The sequence below is a fragment of the Equus asinus genome, chromosome 5 (genome assembly GCF_041296235.1).
Source record: "Equus asinus isolate D_3611 breed Donkey chromosome 5, EquAss-T2T_v2, whole genome shotgun sequence".
NCBI classification, from domain to species: Eukaryota; Metazoa; Chordata; class Mammalia; order Perissodactyla; family Equidae; genus Equus; species Equus asinus.
Window position 1 is genome coordinate 112,575,658 of NC_091794.1, and position 13,900 is coordinate 112,589,557.

The following is a 13,900-nucleotide window of genomic DNA, read 5'->3' on the forward strand; positions in this document are numbered from 1 at the left end:
GCAGCTCCCCCAAAGCACACTTTTTAATAACAAATGAAAGCATGGGCCACACAACACCAATTTAAAAATCGATTGTGAACGCAACGTTCACCTAATGAGGCCTTCACGGCCCATCCTGGCCCGGCCCAGCCCCGGAGGTAGGCGCCCGCAGGCCCATCCTGCAGATGAGCAGGCTGAGGCACAAGGGCTGGGGAGAGGCAGGGCCTGGGGCACAGAGCGGCTTGTGGCTATTGTCCTCACAGTGCTGGGTCAGCACGTGGTCAGCCCAGGGCTGAGGGGAGGGCTGGGGACGCAAACGTCATTGGTGGGGAGGCGTGTGGGGTCCTCGAAGCCCCCTGAGCAGTGGGCTGTCTCTGTCTCTGCTGGATGGAGTCTGAAGCAAGCCCAGGAGTGGGTCCTACCGGCTGCCCTGGTCCCCAGTTCAGCCCTTGAGGGCCTGGCAGCTCTCGGCAGACACAGTCAGGGATTTCTCAGATGGCTGCATCTGAGGCTGTCGGTCAGCATGTTGCTCCCTCTCAGGGAACATGGCTGCTGTCTCCTCCACGGCCACCGTGGTGACGTCCGGCGTGGGCTGCAGGGCCTGGGCGGCTGTGTCTTCCCGTCCTACACCAGGACGTGTCCACTGCGGACACAGTCGACATGATGTCCCCGCCTGGGCTGGCTCCAGCCCTCGGGCCTCCACACAATGCTCGCGGTCAGCCCGGGTTTCCCGGGGAGGAGTGGTGGCCTCCCTTCCCGAGTCAGCATGGCTGTGGACTAAGGACTCGGGGCCCTCAGACAACTGGGAGGCCCACCCGCCCCGCAGCAACTCCACTGGGGGGACGAGAAATCATACCTGAGAGAGGAATCTCACTGGGGTGAATCCATCTGTAAAACAGAGACACGCGTGTCAGGGAGGGGCCACACAGCAATGAGCGGGGTGCCCCACGCTCCCGGTTTCTCGCTGGGTGAACTTCCCGGAGAAACTGACCCTCTCAGAGACAGGGAGATCCATGTGGGTGGGGCTCCTTGCCAGGTTTGACCCCCAGGGGGCCCAGGACATGAGAAAGGACACGGTGCACGCCCCGCCCACCTCCCCAGCTGCCCACCCCGCTCCCTAGCCCTCCCCAATTAGACCGTCTCCCAGGGAGAGGTGGGGTGCACTTCTCAGAGGAGGGGCAGCCCCCCCTGAGAGCAGGTGCCCCAGACTGGGGAGGAAAGGGACCCTGGGCTGCTGGCCCAGCTTCCTCCCAGCCCAGGCTCCTGAGACCTCCTGGCAGTCTGGGGGCCCCAGGGGTGAGGACACAGGACGATCTGCTGACAGCAGAGCAACTCCCCAATTTGGATTTCTTTGCTGAGTGCCTGCTCTCCTTCTGACATACACGGGGCTCCCCAACGGCCAGAGCTGGGTCTACACAGCCTGGATCCTGGTGTCCAGAGGGGCCTGGCCCAGATGAGGAGCCCAGAGCGGCAGACAATTGGACGAAGGAGTGAGCGAACGAAAATGAATGAATGAACGACGCAGTCTCTCGGTGGGGACACAACGTGCCCACAGCAGGGGGGCTCTGACCTGGGCCCCTCCCAGCTGACCGCAGGTTCTCTCACTGTCCCTGGAGGGCTGACGGGACTTAGGGTCCATGGTAGTGAGGTCGCACGGGGGCGGCAGAGGGCTCCTTGGCTAGGGGGTCCCACCCGCTACTCCCTGACCCCGGCAGACCCCATGACATCAGGGTTCCCCTCAGCAGGAAGCCCACGGCCCCAGCCCAGCAGGGGGCCAAGCAATCCTGGAGATGCTCCTGGGGCCGCCTCCTCCCCTAGATTTGAGGCTGTCTCAGACCGTCTCTCAGAGCCGTGGTGGGTCTCTGAGCTGTGATGCTCGGGACCTGAGCCCTCAGAGGGCCACACACTGCTGCTCACCAGGTGTCCTTCTCATTTTCATCCACACGCAGAGGACTATCAGGCCAGCCAACACAAGCACGAGAACGCCCACAAGAACACTGAGGCCCCGGGAGGAGCACGTGACGTCTGTGCTGCTAGTCCCAGGTTCCACTTCCATCTCAAAGAGGCCGCTGCACCTAGGAGAGAAGATTGGCGGGACCCGGATCCTGCGGGTGGCAGACGCAGCCTGATGCTCTCTAGACCCGGGAGGGTCCGTCCCCTGCTGCCCAGCCGGGCTCAGAGCAGCTCTGGTGTGAACTCAGGTCTGAAGGACTCTCCAAGCCCCAGAGCTACAGGGAGACAGAGAGAGAAGGAAGGAGAGGGAAACCAGGATGAGATAAGGAAGGCGAGAGGAGAGCAGGGAGGGGGAGAGTGGGAGCGACAGCTGGAGACCACGGAGAGCGACAGGACGGAGAAGGAGACGGCGTGAAGAGGGCTGGGGTCAGGGACGGAAAACTGTTCCAGCCGGTGCTGCAGACAGAGGGACTGACCTGGGTGGGGACAAGGAGGGGCGAGGCAGGGTGGAGAGATTGGAGCCCTGCCCCCTCCCCTGAGCAGCCACACCTGGTCACCCCGGGCTCCCCCAGAGACACCAGGCTCCCCTCAGACACTCTGAGCACCCAGCTCAGATCTGGGCCCAGGGGATGGGCATTTGGGGGCGTCCTGCTACAGCACAATTGGGGTCCTCACTTTGAACATCTGCCTTATAGACCCCCCCACTCCAGAATCACAGGGAGGGCCCCACAGCCCTGACACTTGGTGACACTCCAGAAGCACAGGGGCTCAGGGAAGAGTGTCCCTCTGGATCTGCTCCAGGAAAAGTCTGTCCTCAGAGATAAATTGCTACGCTCGGTTCTTGGCCAGTGCGATGTGCTGCGATGTGCTGCGATGTGCTTGGACCATGGGTTCCAAGCAGGAGCTTCCTGGATGCTGGCACCCAAAGGGCAGCGGGCTTTCTGCGGGGCGAGGGCCCTTACCTCCCAGGGGAGCATCGAGGACCCCCCCCCAGGGGAACGGGACCGAGGCCACCCAGGGTCACGTACTTGGTCCAGGGCCGGCACTCCCCCAGGGTCCCATTGGGAGAGAAGGTCCCGGGCCGGCAGTCTTCACACACCGTGTCCTGCCGCTCGGTGCCTGAGGAAGGAGAGGGCTGGGCAGAGGGGCCCGAGGGCGCTGCCAGGGCGGAGCCCGGCTTCCCCCATCAGGCTTGGGCCTGGGGTCTGTGTCTTCAGTAGGCGCTGGGGGACCGGGCTCCTCTCTTGCTGGGCAGAGGGACTGGGCGTCGGCTCACCTCTCTCCTGTACCCTCTGGCCTGGTCTGCAGGTCGTGTGGGGCTGGCACTCGACACAATCATCCCCCTTCTCGCTAACGCAGAAGTGGCCTTGGTCGCAGCCACACTCGGTGTTTTCCGTGCTCGAGCAGTCCCGCCTGATCACCAGGCCCATGGCTGGGATCCAAGAGAAAGAGCTGAGAGCAGCAGCCAGGGCAGCTGTGGGCAGTGGTGAGCACCCCATCCCGGAAGGAGAACAAGCAGAGGCCTGGACAGCACCCACAGGCCTGGGGGTTCCTGCCCGGGGTCTGGGGAGAGCTTGGTGACAGGACCCCGGGCCGGCTCTGCAGCCCTGGTGGGTGTGTCTGGGCCCGCCTCTGCCCCCACCCAGGACGCTGCCAGCTGCATCCCCGGCTCAGCCAAACACAGTGCCCGGAGGTGCCGGACACAGAGCTGTGAGTCCCAGGGGGCTCTGAGGGACACTGGGACAACAGAACCATGGGCAGAGAAGGGCAGGCTGGTGGAGTGGTGGAAGGGTGTCCCCGACGGGTAGCGGGGCCCCAAGGAGACTCAGAAAGTCCTATCTGGCTGGGGTCACACAGAAAGGGAGAACCAGGGTTGCCTAGGGAACCCCCAGACCCTCAGACAGGTTCCCATCCTGCAAACCGGGCCGGTCACGTGGCAGAGAGAGGACAGTGAGCCCACTCGGCGGGCGGCGGCGGTGGGGTAGCAGCTGGGCCTGGGCCCAGGCCCCTCCTGAGGACGGCGTCAATGCCGTCGGTGCCACCCTCAGCCCAGCCAGAGACGTGCGTTACTCAGGGCAGGGCTCTGCAGCTGCAGCTCAAGGCTCTGAGCCCCTCACACCCTCCTCATTGAGCCCCAAAGCATTGTAGCCCCCACGTCTGTCATGCCCGACATCCTGGGGTCCCTCCTTCCTGGCCACCGGCCCTGGCCAGCAAGAAACCCAAGGGTCTGAGCGCTGAGCCCGTGAGGAGGAGCCCTCAGGGGTTGGGGGATGTGTCTCCTGAGAACGCGCACACTGTTAGGCGAGGCCAGGCCCCAGGCTGGGGGAGGCAGCACGGGGCACTCTGGCTCCTTGGGGTCTGGCCCAGGCTTGGGTACCCATGTGACATGATAGTGTCCCTGAGCTCTGGAGGGTCCGTGGGACAGGTGATGGGGGGAGGCGGAGCCCTCCTTGGGGCTGGGGTGGGGCTGGCCAAGGGGCAGCATCGCGGTCCTGAGCCGTGGGTGTGCTGCAGGGTCAGGACTGGGGGCTGAGCACCGTGGCGGTTGGGCAGCGTCCTCACCTGGGTCACAGGGTCGGCACGGCAGACACTTGCTCAGGCCGTTGAGGTGGGCTGAGAAGGTCCTCGGGGCGCAGGGAACGCACACCGTGCCAGTCAGCTCCCCACAGGCCTGCTTCACGCGGTAACCTGCAGCCCGGAGGGTCCACAGCAGTCAGAGCTAGGGAGGGCCCTGCAAAGGCCTGCCCATCCTGCCACCTGGAAGCCCTCTGCGGTGTGACACCACCCCCAGGGCCTGAAAGGCACCCACCCGAGCTGTTCCCCACACGACACATCCTGCCTAGTCGCCTCCCAGGAGTGAATGTGCTTTGGGGGAAGTCAGAACATTCTGGAAGAATGTGGGGGTCCCCCCCAGGACACCCAGGCCTGCTCCGCTGCAGTGGCCACTCCGAGCCCCAGTCTTCTGGCCATTAATGGGCTGGCAGGGGCGCCAGGCTACACCAGCTGTGCAGAGTGGCTGTGAGAGTCTTGGTGGGAAGTGTCGAAGCTGGGGGGGCGGCCCTGGGGGCTCGGGTCCTCCCCTGTCAGTGCCCCTGCCCCGGGGGCTTCATATCCCCCTAGAGAAGTGCTGTGAAAGGAGGGGCTCCTGGCAGGGAAGATTGGAGCATCTCCCCACAGCGCTGGCTCCCAGGGGCCCCCAGGGCAGGTCCCTCGGGGCAGCACCTACCTGGACTGCATTTGGGGCAGCACTCGGTCCCCACTGGGTACTCCTCCTCTTTGCACTGGGGCGTCGCCAGGGTGTAGCGGGGGGACCCCAGGAGGAGGAGATACAAGGCCTGGAGGAGACAGATGGGGCGTTGGAGGGGAGCAGCAGCCCAGGCTGCCCCGGGGCCTCGATATCAGCCTCTGTGAAATGGGGCAGCAGCAGCCCCATAGCTGGAGGTGGCCTGGGAGGGAGGACACAGGTGGGCCCCGACAGGCTCTGGGAATCATCCAGGACAGCCCTGGCGTTAGGAGGGGACTGGCCCGTCTCCTGCCTCTGTCCCCAGGTCCACCAGCATGGTACCCCAAGGACTGGGTCTCTGCTCTCACCAGGGACCACACTCCCCGGGAAGCCCTGAGCCACTCTGGGCTGGACAACTGGCCATCCTGCCTCTGGCCTGTGCTGGGCCCGCTGAGCCCTCGGGACCCAGCAGGGTCAGAGCAGGACGACCGTCAGGGGCTCACAGGCCAGGCACGGGAGACAGGCTGTTCAGGGCCCGGGCTGGGGTGGGCCATGAGGGGGCCCAGGGCCCAGGGCTGGCTCTGCTAACCCTGAAGTTTCCGCCTGGGCTGGCAGGAAGCCACACGGGCAAGCAGGCTCTCCCCCCCGGCCTGGCCCTAGACTCCACCCGACTCACACAGACACGGACTTTATCTCCCAGGACAGGGAGGGGCTGAGGGTGGAGATTAGCCACCTGCTGGGGGCTCCCACCCCAGGGCGGGAACAGCTCAGGCATCCAAGAACAGCCGGGCCCCGGAAGCACCCTCACCCTGTGCTGGGGGCTCACCTTCGTCCCCTGAGTGGGGTTTCGGGGACGAGGCCCACCAGGAGCTGTTCTATGGCTTTCCTGTCTGTCTGCTCCCCTACCCCAGGGCCAGGGTGAGTGGGTGACAGAGGGCTGGGTCAGCCTAGGAGAGCCGGGCAGCTGGGGGACAAGGGCAGGACAGGGACATCGTGGGCAGGGATGGGGAAGAGGGTACACCCAGGGGCAGGAATAGGGGCGCTGGGGCGCGGCTGGACAGACAGGCAGGCTCAGGAGACTCACCAGGCTCAGGGCATCAGCCTTGGGTGCCGGGCTCCATGGGGGTGGCCCCCAGCCTCGCAGAGGCTCCATGTCTCTCCTCAGGACCCCTCATTCCCTGGCTGCTGTCCCCTGCCCCCTGCCAGCAGGACGAGCTTTAGCACTTGGGCTTCCTGCTGCCTCGCTGGCTGAAAGAGAAAGAGAAACTGCAGCAGGAGCCAGCGAGGACAGCCTTCGGGGTGATCTCAGGAAGTATTCGTCTCCAGTCCCCAAGTACGTGCCGTTGGGGCCCTAGGCTGCCAGGGGATCAGGACCCCACAGTGACAGGCAGGGAGGGCCCTGGGCTGCAGTCTGCAGTTGGCAGGACCAGCGGTCCAGAGCAGAGGTCAGGGCAGGGGGAGGGGGGCAGCATAAGCGGCAGGGGGGATCTCCTGCTGACCCTAGAGAGCCAGCCTGCAGCTCCTGACAGCAGGAGCCAAGAGGAACCTCCTTGGCTGTATCTTACCTGTCTCTGTTGAAAAGGGGGGACCCTACGTCTATGGAAAGGAGGAACCAGCGTCTATGGAAAGGCGGGATGCTGCTTCTACGGAAAGGGGGCCCAGCCACTTCAAGGAAACCCCGCCTCCCAGCAGTGCATTCTGGGCGTGTCCACCCTCTGCCTGGGGCTGGGTCAGGCTGGTTTCCACCTGCACAGCCCTGCGCACGTCTCTGCAGAAGGTGACCCTTCCCCAATCCCAGGAGGCTGGGGGTCGCTGAGTCCCCATCGGGGTGAGAAGGGGGACATTTTGTGAGCACCCACAGGGGCCCCCACTGTGTCCACCCCCACCTACCCTGGGACGGGATGGGAGTGGCTATTTCCTGCTCACATTTCACAGATGGGGACCTGGGACTCAGAAAGGGACAGGGACTTGCCCAGGGTCTCCCATGTGCAAACTGTGCTCAGCCTCAAACCCAAACCTTCCTGTGCAGACGGGGTTCTCCCCACTCCACCTTCCCTGGAGCCATGGCCATCTCCCGAGCTGGGGGACAGGAGGGCAGGCCTGGGAGAGCAGACCCTCATACACACACCTGGTGCCTAAGAGGCAGACTTGGGACTGGTGAGAGGCACCCACCCAGCCCTGGCATCCTGGATGGGGAGCGACTGGGTGAGTCCGGCCCCTGGCCCCCATGCCCGCTGGCTGTCACATCACATTAAAGTCTGAGGCTCATGTGATGCACGTGGCATGCCTCTGGCCCCCTTCATCTTTGAGCTGGAAAGTCAATTAAAGGTGGGGGCTTCCATCTAATCAGACCCATCACGACCCTGATGGGCTTGTCCATCTCCATAGGCCCCAGGCAGGTCCCCATCAGGTGCTAAGGCTGGGCCCTCAAGGACACAGGAACCACCGCCTCCAGTGTACCGATTGCTGGATGCCCAGCCCAGGCTAACCTGGAGCCCCTTCTCTGTCCTGACTTTGGCACAAAATCCTCCTCCAGGGTCACAGCCCCAGACCCCACCCTGCCCCACTGAACCTCAGGGCATCTGCTGGACTTGAAGGTGCCGGTTGCCCCTGCCCCCTTGTGCCTCTGGTCTTGGGAGGAGGGTTGTGAGAGCCCACCTCACATGATGTGGGAGCAGGACCCCTGGAGGCTGGGGACCCCACTGGAAAGTTCACTGTCCCATGGGCTGCAGGCACCTGGGGTAGCGAGGTTTGCCCGGATCTCCCCAGGGAGGGCTCCCACTGGGCAGGACTGGCTGGCAGTCACCAGTGTCTTCAGAGTCACTATCTATTTCTATTTCTAGGGGACCCTGGGAGGAGACCCTGGGCGCTGGGGAAGGAACAGGGCAGGAGTGAAGTCCGAGGGCTGGGTGGAGGCTGACCACTGCCCTATCGGCAAAGCTTCGCAGCGCCCAGAGGCAGCGTCCACCCTGGCCACCATCACCCGGGACGACCAGCCCAGCCCCACAGACCCTGGTGCTCTGAGGTAGGGTGGGGGTTTGCTGGGACCAGGGGCTTGGGAGCCCCCATGAGACCCAGCAGCACAGGGTCCCATCCCCACACCCAGGGGCCTTTTAGAGGGTGCCCCCACCCCGCTCCCCCACGTGCACTCACACCCCCTGCCCCCCGCACTGCCGGGGGGTTTCCAATGAAGGGAAAGGGGCACCCCCTCTGCACCCTCTGCTTGGTCCCAAGAGCCCTGGGGAGTGCTTTTTCCTGGAAACCCCAGCAGCACACGGGTGCCTCAGAGCACACTGCAGGCACCCAGGGCAGGGACAGGGCTCTGGGACCACCTCTGCTCCCTGCCATGCCCCCAGGGACCTCCCAAGTCCTGGGAAGATCCTTGGGGTGGGGTTGGCCAGAGAGGGAGGATGTTCTCCCTACACCTGGTGAGGCCCCCAGGACCCTCGATCCCGGCTCTCAACCCACCACTCCCTTCAGATGCCTCCTTTCATCAGAGATCCTTTCATCCACCCCACCCTGGGCAGGTGGGGAAACTGAGGCACAGCAAAGGGCAGGACTTACCCACAGGCATCAGTGAGTCTCAGCTGGAATGGGGAGTCCCATGGCTGGCTCGGCCCCTGTACCCCTGGCCCGTCCCTCCCCACCCAGCCACCTCAAGACTCAAGGCCCTAGTTGCTGAGCCAGCGTCAGGCCCCAAGGCAGCAGGGGCGACCCGCCCAGGGAGCCTTCTGTACCAGGTCTCTGCTGAGCCATGGCCTCTTCAGGAGGCTTTCCTGATGCCTGAGTTTCCAACCACGCCCCCTGCACCCTCACCCAGTGACCCTGGTGTCTTATTGGTTCCTTGTCAGCCCACCTCCCCCCTGGAATGCAAATTCCGTGGCAGGAGTTCTGTGTCCATTTTAGCAGGAAGACGAAGGGCTGGGCTCCAGTCTCAGCATCACCATTCCTGTGCTCACTCCTCACTCGCTGTTCACTCACTCATTCAGCACCCAGTAGTTCAGGCCAGGCTCAGTTCTGGGCGCCAGACTCATCGAGGAGGAAATGAGACAGGAGGAGGGTGCAGACAGGGCTCCTGCCCACGCACCAGGAGTCCCCATGCTGGCTGTCACGTCTGCTCCTCGGCCCCGGGCATCCAGGAATCGGTGGCAGGGCAGGACCAGGGTACGCCCCAGGGAGCCCCGCACCTGTCTGAGGCTCCATGGGGCTCTCGTGCCCCTTACTTACTTATGGGGGGGGGCAGGTAGAGCCCGCACCCCAGGGCCTCTCCTTCCAGTCATCCCTGTGATGTGGGCTGGGACCCAGGGAAGCCGCCTCTCCTGACTCAGCCAGAGCCTGTGTCCAGGGACCCCAGGGCTCCTGCAGGGTGCCCAACCTCAGGGCCCAGGGGAGGGCCCGGCAGGAGCTTCAGAGGCATCTGTGCATGCCTCCCCCCAGTGCAGATGGGGAAACTGAGGCTCAGCCTCTCCCCAACCCCAACTCTGCCGCAGCAAGAGGAGCCTCCATCACCTGGCTATCCCTTGAGACCCGCCCCTGCACCCACCGTTCCCTCCCAGGGGCTGCCCACCCCACCACATCGCCGACACCCGGAGCTCCCGGCCAGGACACCACCCGATGGGCTGAGGAATCCCTGATCACATTTCCTCCTCTTCTTGAGAGGGAGATCTCTGGGGTCCCGAGCATGGGAGAGATGCTGAGAACCAGGGTGCTTGAGCCCAGGCCTGGAGGGTGGGAGGCAGGGTCATCCTGAAAGCCCACCTTGAGGCCCCCCCTCCTCTCCTCTGCATTCTTGGTGGCCTCAGCCCCCTGCTCTGTGGGAGCCCCGGGCTGGGCAGTGGGCTCAGAGGCAAAGCAGCCTGGGCCTCACCCCCTGGGGCTCATGGTCCAGTGAGGGAGCTGAGTCTAAAAGCCACTGTCAGCGTCATGTGGTGAGGGCTGGGTATGGGCAGCAGATGTGGGCTGGGGCTCTGAAGATGAACAGGAGCCCTGCTGGGGGACAAGGTGAGAAAGGGCATTCCCGGAGGAAAGATGTGGGTTGAGCAATATGGCCGGGAAGTTCTTGGGGTCCAGCCCTGGTGAGGCATGGAAGGGGGCCTCGACACAGAGCTGGCCGAGGCTGGCCCCTGGAGGGAGGCTGCAGACCCCGGGTGCGTCCTGTGCACGGGAGACTGTGCAGGTGTCAGGCTGGTGGGGAGGGTGGACGGAGTAGACAGGGGCGTGATGTCTCCCAGGTAGGAGCCTCTAGGAGGTGAGGAGCAGGGCAGGGAGGGCAGAAGGGCGTGGAGAGAGGTCAACTCCAGGGACGCCCAGAGGCGCAGGGCCTGCAGGAGTCGGTGTCCGACTCTCAGGGTGCGGGTAGAGGTGGACGGAGAGGACGGCAACTCCTCAGCCGCATGCCTGGGACAGACGGGAGAGAACTGGGGGTTGGGACAGGGGTCAGAGGAGGGGCAGAGTGTGCTTGGGCCACCAGGGACTTCCCAGAGGCCCAGGTGCCTGCTCAAATCCAGGCTTGTCCTGGGAGCAGAACTGGGGGGGCTGTGGGCGCCCAGACCTGGTTTTGTCTAGCTCCAGACCAGGGTATCAGTTCTCGTCTCAGACGTCTCCCCAGCGTCCCGTGCCCAGTCCCCCACCAGCCCTCCCAGCTCCTCCTCCACAACTCCCCCACCGCCTCTGCTCCCTGGCAAAATCAGGGCCCTGGGAGGCAGCTGTGTGCCACGCTTCACCTTGCTGCACCCACACCGGGACCCCTTGTGGGCATGGAGAGGCTGCCTCAAGAGGCTCCTCAGAGGTCTGCTCCCTCCAGGCACATGCTCTCACCTCGGCACCCCGCCCTCACTCTGGCTCCCCTGCTCTGCCTAGTCCAGACAGCAGCTAGGGACACCCCTAGCTGCCCATGACACCACGGTCACGGTCGCCCCCTCCCTGCACCCTCTGGGGCCCCTCACCAAATCCCCACTGCTTGCCCCCCCCCCCAAGGCCTGCCCATCAGCCCAGACTTGCCTCTCCAACTCATGTCTCCCTTTGCTACAGCCACACCAACCCCTTTGCGTCCCTGCTTATTCCAGCTCCTTCCATCCCAGAGCCCCACGTAGGCCATTCCCTCTGCCGGCTCATCCTGGGGGCTCATCCTGATGTCTCTCCTGTCCTCAGAAACAATCTCAGCTCGCACCTGTGCCGTGCTCCCTGGTGTCTGGCCCTCACCTCACCTACAGGCCCTCCTGCCATCCTAACCCTCACAGTTACGCTGTGTGAATAGACGGTCAGGGCCCTAGGGACCACGGCTTTACAGGTCAGGAGACCAGGCGGAGAGCTGGGGCCAGGCCAAGGGAGGCCACCTCTCCAGAAGGAGCAAAGGAGGGTTGGACCAAACAAGTGGCTCCGGCCACTTGGCAATGATTCAACGCTGCCTCTCTGGTTTCAGCTCCATGAGAGACTTCTGGGAAATGTTGAAGGTGGAGGGCTCCTCCTGCCCCTGGTTCAACAAGCAAACGGACAATCCCAGCCCTCGGAATGGGACCAGCACCCAGGGGGGCCTTGGGAGCATCGGGGGCGTCCTGGCTCCACGTTGGGCAGCTGGGCCCGGGGACCATTGGCCAAGAGCGGGAGAAGGTGAGGATGGACGGCTGGGAAAGAGAAGAAAGAGGAAAGGGCAGAGCAGCCAAGAAAGAGGAAGACAAGATGTGCAGACTCACTGGTGACAGGGAAGAGAAAGTTCCTCATAGAGGTGTTTACAGGTCAAGACTGGGCCCAGGGGAAGCCAGCAGGACTGAGGATGGTGAACTCCATGGAGCACGGAGTGACTATGCAGTGGGCCAGCCACTCTGGAAGGCAGTTTGGGAGTAAATGTTAAATGTCTTAGACCATTGCACCCTTTGATCAGGCAATGTCGTGTAGGAATTCCACCCTGGAAGTAAGTATTCTCATTCCAACGGGAAGAGGTGGACGTACAGGAGAGGACATCAGCCTTTGAAGGTGCCAGAGAACATTGGAAATAACCTAAGTGCCATCGAAGGGGAACTGTCCCTCTTGCCTGCTGCCGTGATGGAGTAACACAGCCTGGACTTACCCTCTGCCCCCAAAGCAAGAAACTGAAAACCGTGAATCAGCTGTGTTCAGAAACTAGGCAAAAGGAACTGGGATCCCCAGCAGACCAGGGCAGTCCTGCTGAGTTAAGAAGAAAGGGATCAGGCCTCAGGACGGCTGAAGCTGGTGGACACGCAAGCAGAGCTCCCGAAAGGAGGGAGCTGCACAGACAAAAGCTACAGCCATCGGCAAGGTCCCCTTAGCATTGGCTCAAGAACCTGCCGTGTGTGTCACGGATAAAACTCCACAGTACAGCACAGTGAGCCACTAGGAGCTGTGCACCGAGTGACTCCAGAGCTCACACAGGGTGAGGGGACATTGGAGTGCTGACCAGCTGGACTTGACTGTCCTCAATGGTCCCTTTGGCCTGCAGGAGAGACCCCATAGGCCGTGCCTCCCCAGGGCTGAACCGGCCTGGAGTAAGGCTGCTCTAGACCTAGTGTAACTAAGCTCAGAGTCCCACCCAAGATCAAAGCGAAGCCCAAGTCACTGAGCACAGGCCGGACACGCACAGCCCTCTCTCCAGGAGGACTGAAAGTAAAAGAGAAAATTCCAGATCATAAAGAAAGTAAAAACACCATGCCCAGCATCCCAGCAAAAATTACCCACATGCCAAGAAGCAGGAAAATGTGACCAGCAAAAACGTGAATCAGGAGAAATAGACCCAAAGATGACCGCAATGATGGAATTACCAGACAACACCCTAAGACAGTCTTTCAAACATTTTTAAAGGGAAATATAAACATAAAGAGGGAAATGGAAGATATAGAAAGAACCAAATGGAACTTTATAAAATCTCCAGTGAAGAATGAGCTGGGCAGGTGTGTTAGCCGGCTCGGGCGGCCATAACGAATACCGCAGATGTGGGTAAACAGCGGGAATTTATCGCCTCGCAGGCTGGAGGCTGGAGTCCACAAGCAAGCTGTGGTGGGGCTGGTTCCCCTGAGACCCCTCGGCTTGGCTTGTAGACGGCCTCCTTCTCACCATGTCCCCACATGGTCCTTTCTCTGTGCATGCGCATCCCTGGGGTCTCTTTGGGTGTCCAAATTTCCTATTCTCCATAGGCCTGCTCTCAGATTGGATTAAAGCCCACCCAGATGGCCTCAGTTACCCTTAATTACCACCTTTAAGGCCCTATCTCCAAATATAGCCACATTCCAAGGTATTGGGGGTTAGGGTTTGAACATACGAATTTGGGGGGATGCAATTTGGCCCATAAAAGTAGGGTTAACACAGGCTGGACACTTCAAGATGATATCCATGAACTTGAAGCTATAGTAATAGAAACTATCCAAAATGAGGTACAAAGAGAAAAAAAGAAAAGGGAAAAAAAAAACAGGGCCTCAGTGACGCCTGGAAAATATCAAGCTGTCTAACATCAATATAAGTGGAGTCTTACAAAACAAGAGAGAGGCAAGAACAGAAAAATTAAAGAAAAAGTATAAACCTACAAACAAAAGAATGCCTACAAACCCCAGGAAGGATAAACAAGAAAGAATATATAACAAGGAAAATCACAATCAAATTCCTGAAAAACAGGGATAAAGGGAAAAACCCCAAATCAGTCTCAGCGAACACCGTCACATCCAGAGAAGCAGAGATAAGGGGCACGGCTGAATTCTCACCAGAAACAGTGCAAGTCAGGGACGATAGAAACATCTA

General features: G+C 61.9%; 1 protein-coding gene across 4 annotated transcripts; it reads right to left on the reverse strand.

Annotated features, from left to right (window-relative positions):
- On the reverse strand, nt 1-9,439 carry LOC106845203 (tumor necrosis factor receptor superfamily member 14). Of its 4 annotated transcripts, none has more exons than XR_011503686.1 (9): nt 8,720-9,439; nt 6,240-6,403; nt 5,159-5,267; nt 4,495-4,620; nt 3,209-3,364; nt 2,961-3,051; nt 1,897-2,207; nt 836-867; nt 1-622 (listed from the first exon to the last, which is right to left on the reverse strand). XR_011503686.1 is itself a non-coding variant. In XM_014863094.3 (9 exons), exons 2-9 carry the CDS (start codon nt 6,306-6,308, stop codon nt 422-424), a joined length of 942 nt encoding a protein of 313 aa, XP_014718580.2. In that variant the 5' UTR covers nt 6,309-6,403; nt 8,720-9,149; the 3' UTR covers nt 1-421. The 4 variants fall into 4 exon arrangements, 2 of the variants coding, with proteins under 2 accessions (XP_014718580.2, XP_070367395.1); XR_011503685.1 differs by lacking the exon at nt 8,720-9,439 and adding an exon at nt 6,721-6,865; XM_014863094.3 differs by having other exon boundaries at nt 1,897-2,054; nt 8,720-9,149.
- Between the last annotated feature and the right edge of the window lie 4,461 nt (nt 9,440-13,900).